Source organism: Scleropages formosus, chromosome 17 (genome assembly GCF_900964775.1).
Source record: "Scleropages formosus chromosome 17, fSclFor1.1, whole genome shotgun sequence".
Classification (NCBI taxonomy): Eukaryota; Metazoa; Chordata; class Actinopteri; order Osteoglossiformes; family Osteoglossidae; genus Scleropages; species Scleropages formosus.
In genome coordinates, this window is record NC_041822.1 from 8741314 (window position 1) to 8753502 (window position 12189).

A 12189-nucleotide genomic window follows, 5' to 3' on the forward strand; every position below is an offset into this window, starting at 1 on the left:
TTCCATAGCAACGAACTATTTCCGGTTGACCTTTTGAATATTTACTTCCGGGCGTTTCCCTTTCGTTTTCCCACGTGGTATACGGCGGGGAGAGTGTGAGTAAAGTACTATGACTATGCTGTTATATTTACCCACCGTTTTTGTCTAGAAAGAGTAAAATACTACATGGACTATGGATGAAAGGCACTGTTATTGTACGGGAGTCGTGCAGCGGCTAAGAGTTGGTCACAGTGTAATAATATTAATACGACTGGGTTGTAATTAGCAGCACTAGCTTGTAGTCTCTGCCACAGGGAGAGAGCAGCAGCCCAGACAGGAGCGTCGGCAAAAACGTTTCACATTTTGTTTTGAGCCGCTCTATAAGGTATTGTATGTATATCTGCACACGTAGATACGTAAAAAATATATATATATATAGATGTACAGATTATTATGAAGTAAAAAAGCAGTGAGTGAGTGGTCGCGCTACCGACATGATACGTCATCATCACTCAGCCAGCGCCACAACAAGCAGCTTGTTTTAGTCAGTTTATCAAATATTTACTCGTTCACATCATCGGCTCACTGACTCGCCTCATCATAATGTCGTTATAATAATAATAATAATAATAATAATAATAATAAATAATAATAAAATAAGAGGAGCTGTAAATACATAGCCTATGCTAGTATGTATGTCAGTCGCAGCGGCAGAGCATGCGCACTTGACAGTTGACGTGTTCGCCGCGTGGACAGGAGCTCGCAGTAAACGTCCGGTGTTACACTTCAAAGCGCTGCAGTGGTCTTTATTCTCTGATTTGTGGACTAAGATACATGTGTCATTCCTCATGTGTGTTTCCATGATGCGCCAACAGCTTGTATACATTTTAACGTTTGACTCATTCAAACTCATTATGAGTGGTCTTCTGAAGGTCTTAAACTCCAGTGAAGTATGTATTTTTTTTTTTTAAAATATAATCATATTGGAAAGTAGCTTCCAGAGGTTGGTTGTGGCAAAGAAAAATCAGCAAATTCTGTACGAGCATTTGTAAGGTCTTCATTTGTTTTAGTTGAACTCAAGGTTTTAAGTCAACCTTAGTTCTGTGTTCGTATTTTGTAGCCGGAAATGGGACTCCTTAATGATTAAAAGCAGTAAAAGGGATTTATAGAAAAAGGTGTTAATGAAAGCAATTTCTGATCATCAATTTCTTTTGATTGTAGTGTCCGAGATGGATGTTGTCGACTCAGGAGCATCGTTTGAGTCTGAAGAATACTCGCAGGAGCATCAGAAGATGATGACGAAGAAAAAGAAGAAAAAGAAAAAGCAGAAAGAGATGAACAACAGTGAATGTAGTCTTTTGGAGATCTGTTCATCGTCACTTGTTTTCCTTGAATCGCCAAATAATGATTTGCCAGGTAGTGCAGAGACACAAGAGGAGGAGCAAGGAAGGCATCTGAAGAAGAAGCAGAAAAAAACATATTTGACTGAGGTGACTGAAGAAGCCTTAGCGATGCCTGATGGGGAACCTTTAATGGCTGAAAAAGGGGTTCGAAAACAGAAGAAAAAAAGACATCGAGAGAACAGCATAAGGGAGAAAGGTGTTCATACAGAAGAAGAAGGGGTGAAGAAAAAGAAAAGGCTACGTGAGAAGGAAGCAAACAATGCCGATGAGGGTTTTGCAGTGGGGTCTTTTGAAGATCCGGAGGAGACAGGGGTTCAGAAGGGCAAGACGGCTCAAGGAGAACTGAACACAGGCAGCAAAGTTATCTCTTCATGTACTGAAGTGTGCAAGGTTGAAGCTGGCAATTGGACCAAGGAAATACAGCCAGAGAACCATGAAACCAATAGGTTAGTGCTCTGCTTGCTAACGGCCGTAATGGGGCTCCACGCTGTCTCTCAGCGCCTGGGTGGTGAACGAGAACGTGGGTTCAATCCCCGCTCAGTCTGTGTGGAGTTTGCATGTTCTCCTTGTATCTGCGTGGGTTTCCTCCCACGGTCCACAGACATGCTGTTCTAGGGGTGAGATTTAGGTGTTCATGAGGTAGATGGCCTGAGGAAAGAAACTTTTCTTATGCCTGGCTGTCCTGGTGCTCAGCGCTCTGTAGCGCCGGCCAGATGGCAAGGGTTCGAAGAGGAAGTGGCCTGGATGTGAGGGGTCTAGAATGATTTTGCTAGCCCTTTTACTGACTCTGGACGAGTGCAGTTCTTGAAGAGCTGGGGGGGATGTGCCGATGATTCTTCCAGCAGTCCGAACTATCCGCTGTAGTCTTCTGATGTCTGACTTCGTAGCTGAGCCGAACCAGACAGTTATAGAGGTGCAGAGGACGGACTCGATGACTGCGGAGTAGAATTGCATCAGTAGCTCCTGTGACAGGTTGAACTTCCTCAGCTGGCGAAGGAAGTACAACCTCCGCTGGGCCTTCTTCACAATGGAGTCTATGTGGGGCTCCCACTTCAGGTCCTGTGAGATGGTGGTGCCCAGGAACCTGAATGACTCCACTGTTGCCACAGTGCTGTTTATGATGGTGAGTGGGGATAATGCTGAGGTGTTTCTCCTGAAGTCTACGATCATCTCCACTGTTTTGAGCGTGTTCAGCTCCAGGTTGTTATGACTGCACCAGACAGCCAGCTCTTGGACCTCCTGTCTGTAAGCAGACTCGTCGCCATCCCGGATGAGGCCGATGAGTGTGGTGTCATCTGCAAACTTCAGGAGTTTGACAGAGGGGTCTTTTGCGGTGCAGTCGTTGGTGTACAGGGAGAAGAGCAGTGGGGAGAGCACACATCCCTGGGGGGCGCCAGTACTGATCGTGCGAGTATTGGATGAGAATTTTCCCAGCCTCACTATCTGCTGCCTGTCTGTCAGAAAATTGGTGATCCACCGACAGATGGAGGTGGGCACAGAGAGTTGGGTTAATTTGGACAGGAGGAGGTGTGGGATGATGGTGTTGAAGGCTGAGCTGAAGTCCACGAACAGGATTCTCGCATAAGTTCCTGGTTTGTCCAGATGTTGCAGGATGTAGTGCAGTCCCATGTTGACTGCATCATCCACAGACCTGTTTGCTCGGTAAGCAAACTGCTGGGGGTCCAGCAAGGGTCCAGTGATGTCCTTCAGGTAGTCCAACACCAGTTTTTCAAGTGACTTCATGACCACAGACGTTAAGGCGACAGGTCTATAGTCATTAAGTCCTGTGATTTTGGGTTTCTTTGGGATGGGGATGATGGTGGAGCGTTTGAAGCAGGAAGGAACTTCGCATATCTCCAGTGATCTGTTGAAGATCTTTGTGAAGATCGGGGCCAACTGGTCAGCACAGGTTTTTAGGCAGGCCGGTGAGACACCGTCTGTGCCTGGCTTTCCTTGTCTTCTGTTTGACGAAGACCCGACGCACCTCCTCTGCACAGATCAAAGGTGCAGGAGGGGGAAAGGTGGGGGTTACTGGAGGTGTTAATTGATTCGTGGAAAGAGGGTCTGAATGGGTGTGGGGTGTGAGACAGGGTTTATCAAACCTGCAATAAAACTCATTCAAATCGTCGGCTAGTTGTTGAGTTGACACGGTGCCGGGGGGTGGTGTCTTGTAATTTGTGATGTCTTTCATGCCTTTCCACACTGATGCAGGATCGTTGGCTGAAAACTGTTTCTTCAGCTTTTCAGAGTAGTTTCTCTTAGCCACTCTGATCTCTTTTGCCAGTGTGTTTTTGGCCTGTTTATACAAGACTCCGTCCCCGTTCTTGTAGGCGTCTTCTTTGGCCTGACGAAGCTGTCTGAGTTTTGCAGCGAACCACGGTTTGTCATTGTTGTATGTTAAACGAGTCCTGGTAGGGATGCACATATCCTCGCAGAAACTGACATATGATGTTAGAGTCTGTGAGCTCATCTAGATCGCTAGCAGCAGCCTCAAAAACACTCCAGTCAGTGCACTCGAAGCAGGCTTGTAAGTCGTGCTCTGCTTCCCCAGACCATCTTTTAACAGTCCTTATTACAGGTTTAGCTGATTTCAGTTTCTGCCTGTAGGTCGGTATAAGATGAACCAGGCAGTGATCAGAGAGCCCCAAAGCTGCCCGTGGAACAGAGTGATATGCATCCTTTACTGTGGTGTAGCAGTGGTCCAGTATATTACTGTCTCTGGTGGGACATGTAATATGCTGTCTGTATTTTGGCAGTTCACGGGAGAGATTTGCTTTATTAAAGTCCCCGAGAATGATTATAACAGAGTCCGGGTGTTGTTGCTCTGTGTCAGTGACCTGGTCGCCCAGCTGTTGCAGCGCTGCGTTCACGCACGCTTGCGGTGGAATGTAAACACTTACGAGGATGAACGAGGAAAACTCCCGCGGCGAGTAGAAAGGCTTGCAGTTGATGAAGAGCGCTTCTAGGTCGGGACAGCACATCTTCTTCAACGCTGTCACATCTGTACACCACCTTTCGTTGATGTAGAAGCATGTCCCACCGCCACGTGATTTCCCCGCTGATTCCGCGTCGCGATCCGCTCTGAACAGCTGGAAGCCCGGCAGATGTAGCGCGCTGTCCGGGATGGCTTCATTCAGCCAGGGTTCCGTGAAGCACAGAGCAGCAGAGTTTAAAAAGTCCTTGTTTCTTTGGAACAGGAGGAAAAGTTCGTCCATTTTGTTGGGTAAGGAGCGGAGGTTCGCCAGATGGATACTAGGCAGCGCTGTCCTAAAGCCGGGCTTTCGGAGCTTGACAAGCGCGCCGGCTCGCTTTCCGCGCTTGCGCGTCTTGGAGCGCTTGAGTAGCGCCGTTGCACCTCCGACTACAATGTCCAGCAAAACGTCAGAATAGTCGAAAACCGGTAAAATGTCGGGTGGTGTGTACTGCCGAATGTTCAGCAGTTCTTCCCTGGTAAAACTGATTGTCGGAGTATAACTAAAGACAGGGTAAACTAACAAAAACAGTAAAACAACTATGGAGCTCCACACCGAGGCGGCCGTTCGCGGCGCCATCATGATAGCGACATTGCGTGTCTACAGCGGTTCGTCGGCTCGTGGGCGCATGAGCCCGAGGTAGGACAAACGCCTCCTTTTCAGTTGGACCACGTTGCTGTTAAGTGTCTTGTGTGTGTTACTGTATTTGACTTTACAAAAAATTAAAGCGAAACACATTAACGCACATGAAAACGATCAGGATTGAAACTAAAGTGGAAATAATAAAGCAACTGGAAAAAGGTGAAACACCAACGAACATTGGAAAAGCGAACATTAAAGCTTCTTTAATGTTTTTTATATCTACATGCACATTCTCTTTCTCCTCTCTCTCTCTGTTATAAATGCTGTAGTAACTATCTTTCTATATGTCTATTATAAATACTGTAGTTACATTTATTATAATTGTTGTTGTTTTACATTTTTTCATTCATATTATAATTTTGTTAAAGATGTTTAGTGTATGCGGAAGTGTTTCTTTAATGTTTTTTATGCATAGAAAGGTACACAATATACTATACAGGCAGTCCCCAGATTACGAACGAGTTCCGTGTCCTCAGTCTGTCTTTCAATCGGATTTTGACGTAAGTCGGAACAGGTAGGTGTGGTGGGTATCTAACGTCAGTTTGTCAAATGTTTGTCTCAGTATATAGTATATCATGTACCTTTTTATGCATTAAAAACATTAAAGAAACACTTCCGCATACACTAAAACATCTTTAATATAACAAAATTATAATAATAAAATGTAATGATAATCATAATAATTAATGTAACTACAGTATTTATAATAACGAGAGGAGTAGAGAGTGAATGTGTGTCTGTAGGTACAAAAAAATAAAGAAACTTTAATGTTTGCTTTTCCAGTGTTTGTTGGCGGTTCACCTTTTTTCCATCACTTTATTATTTCCACTTTAGTTTCAGTTGTGATCGTTTTTATGTATTACTGTATTTCGCATACATTTTTTTGTAGAAAAAGAAGATGCAGCCAAATATAGTAACACACATGAGAGACTTAACAGCAATGTGGTCTGTGTCATACTGAGCGGGCAGGAGCTTGAAATAGGTGTATGGACCCAATTGCCGGATCTTTATTGTCGGTACACATGGGAGCAGGTGAGATTGGTGGTCGGGAACAGGTGTGGGTCGGTAAATGTACAAACTTAGGTGTTGGGGAGAATCCCATATCGTAGTCAAGGAGGCGATCCAAGTGTTGGGAGCCGTGGACGACAGGAGCGGGGACGAGGGATTGAGGAGGACGAGGGATTTGGAAGTACTGGTAGGTTGTCGTGGGTTCACTCGAGAGCACTGGAGAGACAGGTTTCTCAAATGAGATTCCGCAATCAGGGTGTGTGGGTGTGGCTTCTTTATACCTCGTTGCTCTCATTTTGGGCAGATGCGGACGTTCGGGGCGAGGTTGTGGGCATGACAGTCCGACTGAAAAGAACGAAATCTGTCCTACCTCAAGCTTACGCGCCCACGGGCCAACGAACCGCCTTTCTACTATAAGTTTCTAGATATTAATTTATTGGAATGTAACATACATCCTTTGTCTTCCTCAAGCTAAACCTCAGTTATCACAGTTAGTTAATATTATGGAATTTTTTTAAAAATTTCTTATTTACATAATCCTTCATGAATTTTCCGAGAATTTTTTTAAATTCTAAATAATTTTATTGTTATTGATTTTTAATGTGCTACACTACTTTTTCCTTATGACATAAGGTATCATTAAGGGTGATTTTGGGCTGATTATGGGCTGGGCTTAGTGTGAATGGGAAGCAAATCAGGGCCAGTCAACAGGGAATAAGGGTATTTGTGAACTTCAAACCTGAGTGTGATTGTGAAAGCTATGTTTAAGTATACTGGGTTAAGATAATTGAAAATATTAAAGTGGGTACAAAAAACTGTTGCAGAGTAGAAAATGGATCGGCTCATTCCGGAGCTGTTGAAAGGATAGTTATCAGTGTTAGATACTGTTCTTAAGAGCTGAATTTTCTGTGGGAAAAATTCTGAGTGAATGAGAGATACTCAGCTTGTCTAAATGTGAAGTCTTGCAAGCGGTTTCGGTTTTGACTGCTTTATATTTGTTCAATTTCTTCCTTCTCTGTATCATTCTCTAGTATGAAGAAAGCTGTGGAGGCTGGCATGGAGTCGGCAATAGAAGAGCTAAAGGAGTTTATTCCAGAAGTGGACAAAAAAGCTTTTTCAGTCGTCAGCCACATGATTAAATATGACCTGCCGAGATTTAAGGCTTTTAAACAAGAAGGTAAAAAATTGCATATCTGATCCAGTCACAATTTAATGTGCTAAAGAACCATTTATGGTGGCCACACATTTTATTATTGTAACAAGCATAAAATCTAATTGCATGTATCCACATACACTTCATGCATCATACAACGTACTGGAAATGGAATTTGCAGAGTTTAATGTTTAGCGGGCAACTTTGTCCAAGGTGACTTGAAATATTAGGTATACTGTACTAAGCTGCCTACAGTCGTTTACCCTATCATGCCACAGATCAGTGTAATTCACTCATACGTGCACACACGAACAGCTATTTGGATTGACCAGTTCGCTTGAAACCAAACAATTAAAAGGAACTTTAGGCTGTTTTTTTTAATCAAACTGACTGAAAATGACTACCTTAACCCCTTTGTTTTAACCAGGTCTTAGTCTTAGACGTGGGAGGTTCACAGCAGAAGAAAACGAAAGATTAGTCCAGAATGTTAGTGACTTCCTGGCTCTGACAGGCATAGACAATGCTACCAAGCTCTTCTTTCCCCAACGATATCCTGAAGAAAAGCAGCATATTACAAAGATGAAAGCCCAGTATGGATTCCATTCAGAACTTGGTGAGTATTTCTGAGACACCTCCCTGAGATTGTCTTTTCTTGGCATGTGCTTGTATCTAGGTCATGTAGTTCAGGTGATGTGAGCGACATGAATTTAATAGGTAACACCCTCCCCCAACCCCAGCTGTTTTTCGTAACCAGAGGGTGATCATCTCTGCTGATGAAAAATAGGAATTAAGTGTATGCTTCTGTTTAAATTGTTTCAGCTGCTGGCATTCCCAGGCCATGGCATGATGTTTATAGTCGAGGAAGGAAGTTGTTCAATAACTTTCAGCACCAGGGAAGGTGAGTCTCCTGAGTGTGCTTTAACTTTTGGATTGATGGAGTTAACAGCCCTTGTCACATTTACCTGCCTTCAGCACTGTAAGTTACATTTCTTCGTGGAAGAGTTTTAGGAGTCTTGAAAAGGTGATTTTTCTTCCCTTAAGGGAAAACTCCTATGGTGCATAAAAGAGAGCCAGTACTTTCTATGTATATTTCTTTTTAGTGTATAAATGGGTTGGTTGCGCAATGAAACTAACTTCACTTATATTGTAAAATGTTCATTGGACATAATTGGATTGCCATGTATCCTTTCAGTTGCTCACGCCGAAGTTGATTGAGTGGAGATCTACAGGATATTGTCAACAATGACTTAACCATATAAAGTAAACTTGCTTTGACTGATTTTTAATATTTAAAATTACAGGTAATGTTTTTGTTTCCCAAATCAAATAATTTACTGAATCACAGTGGTTATAGGATGAAAGTTGTCCTTGTTTCTGTAATAAATATACATTTGCTAGAAAGCCCCCCCCCCCCTCCTCCTCTCCCCCAAACCAGTTTTTTAATCCAGATTGTCCCCATATATTGATCTGGATTCAGAATATTGTTAAGATAGACTAGCAGGAGATAGCAAGGTACAACAGTACAATTACATTTACAGTCAGAAATACTTTGATTTTACATGACTTCTTTAACATAGGTACACAGAGGATGACCTGAAATCCCTGCTGAAGTTTCATACGCTGTATGGTCCCAACTGGATGAAGATTTCCGAGATCACTGGCCGGAGTAATCTGTCCTTAGAGAAACGCTTCTCTCACCTTGGTTAGTTGGCATGAAGCACTGGCAGTTAAACCCCTTAACAAAAGTATTCTTGGAAACTCCTTGGATTGTGGTAAAAATGGGTCTCAAGGATTTGTGGGTACCTTGTTCAAATTAAAAAAAAAAAAAAAAATTGCTGACATTTAGTTCCAATCTCAGCCTGTCTGGTACTAAGACATAAAGAGCAATAAACAAAAGAAGAGGTCAAATTCTGTCATGCAGTGTTTGCCTTTTGTGTATTTGTGCATACTTTCTAATGTTCATGTGAAACTTGTTTTAATGCCTGGTTTTTATGAGAGTTTGCATGCATTTGACATTCTACTACTTTGTTTTGTACAGTGTTTTGGTTTGCTCCAAATGTACTCTTAGTAATACTGCCTAATATAAAAATTCAAAATGTTAGCTGCTTTATTGCAGACTGAATTGTGTTTTTTAGTGGTTTTCACTGACTGCTGACAAGTACTAACTTTTAACTGCTGGTGTATCTGTTGTAGCTTATAGCAAGGGGAAGTGGTCTGAGGAAGAGGAGAAGAAGCTAGTCAGAATTATCAGGAAACACTTGCTAAAACAGGTAGAGCCTGGGAGTGCCGAAGATGGTCAGGGGGCCACTATAAGGAAGGAGAAGCTCTACAGCAAGCTGCCATGGATAGAGGTGGCCCAGGAAATGGAGACTCGCAGTTGGAGTCAGTGCAGAGTAAAGTGGTAAGTACTCACCTCAACTGAAAGCAGTTCCTACTGGCTTTATGATGGTGATAGTGAAATTGATTAAAATTCTTGAGAGGCAGAAGGAGCCTTGAAATGTGTGCAACAATTTTTTTTTTTTCTTTCTCCATAAATATAAACTTTTCAGGATGGGAATTCTTAAGAAGAAGATGACATCAGGACAAAAGGTGTATGAGGGAAGAAAGTCCCTGAAGGCCAAAATTAAGTTGATTGAAGCGTAAGTAAACATTTTGAAAAGGTATTTCAGATGTCATGTATTTCTTGCACACACAATAGTATAACTGGTAGGCAGTAACATTGTTTTTTCCATCCCGCAACTATGATATTTGTCAATGAAAAAGATTAAGATGTAAGGTACGCTTGAAGGCATTTGAAAGATCCCATAATCCAGTAAACTGAAAGTGAACTAAGAGAAAATAAATGAGGCTTCACTTCAGTGGGAATTTATCTAATTTCTTTCAGGTTGTATTCGATGAACGTTGAAGATGTAGCAGATGTGGATTGGGAGAAACTCACTGGCGCAATTGGGTATCACAAAGACCTCTATTTACATATTTATGTTAAAGCAAAACTTATTGTGATTGCACATTTTAAATAACCCAGGGAAATGACATATAGTGGCATCTGCTAAAAAGGCTGGTGTTCTAATAAATGTGAAACTTTTCAGTTGTCTTATTACAGTTCTCTGTGTATTCAAGAGTCTTCAAAAATGAAAAATAGAGATCATCATATGATGGATTGTCTGATTGCTCCAACCAATCCCACTCATAGTCATAGCCTAGTTTATTTCTGAAGTGCAGACACACACACACATTTTCAGAACCGCTTGTCCCATACGGGGTCACAGGGAACCGGAGCCAACCCGGTAACACAGGGCATAAGGCCGGAGGGGGAGGGGACACACCCAGGAGGGGACGTCAGTCCGTCGCAAGGCACCCCAAGCAGGACTCGAACCCTAGACCCACCGGAGAGCAGGACTGTGGTCCAACCCACTGCGCCACCGCACCCCCTGAAGTGCAAACAGTCTTGTTTAATTTAAGTAACGTTTTAAATAGGATGTGTAATTAAAATTAACACTGAAAATGTTTAGTGAAAAACTGGGTTCGTTAAGTAAGTACCATCTCAGCCTAGCAAGCAGTCCGCTCTCTGTAAGTAATCCTGAATGTATTCTTATTTCTATAAAATATAAAGGTAATGTACTTTTTAGGGCTGTTGCCTTGTCTCCAGTTTGAATCTCACTCCTGCTGTAGTCCTTGATCAAAGTACTTCCATGAATTGATACAGTAAGAATGCCCTGTTGTATAAGTGGGTAGATCACTGTAAAGTTTCACATCTACCGCTGTAAATCACCTTAGATAAAGGTGTCACCTATGAAACTATTAGCATTAATTTTAATTTTCTGGTCTTAATTGGCATGCCTTTTTAAAGCTGAGATTTAGTATTCTAGTGATATGATTACTGCTCTGATGTTGAATATTGTCAATTAGTGTAAAATGGCAAAAGGTTTAAAATATCAAGCGATACTGTGTACAACATAACAAAGCAGATTTAGTACATCCTGTTAAAGGTTAAAAGTTGTAACTCAGCTTAGTCTCTTCCGCATTAGTTATGTAACAGTATGTTTTCCATGTTATATTTTTGAAGGAACGTTCCTCCTGCCTACGTGCAAGCAAGGTTCTACAAGCTGAAGGTCACTACGGTGCCAAAGTGGCAGAATATGGATTTTGCTGGTATGGGACTTCCTTACAACTAGCAATTGTGTTCCATATGCATGTCCCTCGTAACTTGCAGATCACTTACCTTGGTCTTTTCACAATTCTAAAAGCAGGGTGATAGATGTGTATGTAAAATGGCGGCATGGTGGCACAGCGAGTAGCGCTGCTGCCTCACAGCGCCTGGGTGATGCGAGAGAACGTGGGTTTGATCCCCGCTCAGTCTGTGTGAAGTTTGCATGTTCTCCCCGTGTCTGTGTGGGATTCCTCTGAGTGCTCTGGTTTCCTCCCACGCTCCCAAGACATGCTGTTCAGGTTCCCCCATAGTGTGTGAGTGGGAGAGAGAGAATGTTTGTGTTTCACTGATGTATGGATGAGTGACCCAGTGTAAGTAGTGTATCTAGCCGTGTAAGTCACCTTGGTGAATAAGGTGTGTGGGCTAGTAACACTACATAGTATCCATTGTAAGTTGCTTTGGAGAAAAAGTGTCTGCTAAGTGAATAAATGTAAAAGAATTTCCAGAAGCACCACTGAATATTAACTTCTGTTTCATTGTTTCAGATATAATTGATTTTCTGTACAAGAGCATCAAACCTAAACTTGAGGAGGAGCTACGCTGTTGTAAAACAGAAGATGAGGAAGAGTCAATGGACTTGAAAGAAGTGTTCAATTTTTCTGACATTTTTGATGTCGATGATGAGCAGACAGAAACCAACACCCAACAGCTGGACTGATCGAAAACACTCTTGATTATCAGATTTTTTTGATGTGGAGAAAAATGGGTAACGACTGAAAAAAGCTGTATTCGTTTTAGCTTTTAAAAATTCTCAGGATCCTCAAAAGAGTGTTTATATATATATATATATATATATATATTTCTATAAAAGCACAGGTTGTC

The 12189-nt window shown here is 42.2% G+C and overlaps 1 protein-coding gene across 1 annotated transcript; it reads left to right on the forward strand.

Annotated features, from left to right (window-relative positions):
- Nucleotides 1-58: 58 nt before the first annotated feature.
- LOC108938564 (transcription termination factor 1-like) lies at nt 59-12154 on the forward strand. Its single transcript, XM_018759192.2, has 11 exons — nt 59-95; nt 1201-1828; nt 7036-7181; nt 7585-7770; nt 7977-8055; nt 8735-8859; nt 9351-9558; nt 9707-9796; nt 10042-10107; nt 11224-11309; nt 11853-12154. The coding sequence occupies exons 2-11, from the start codon at nt 1209-1211 to the stop codon at nt 12023-12025; spliced, it is 1779 nt and encodes a 592-aa protein (XP_018614708.2). The 5' UTR covers nt 59-95; nt 1201-1208; the 3' UTR covers nt 12026-12154.
- Nucleotides 12155-12189: the final 35 nt, after the last annotated feature.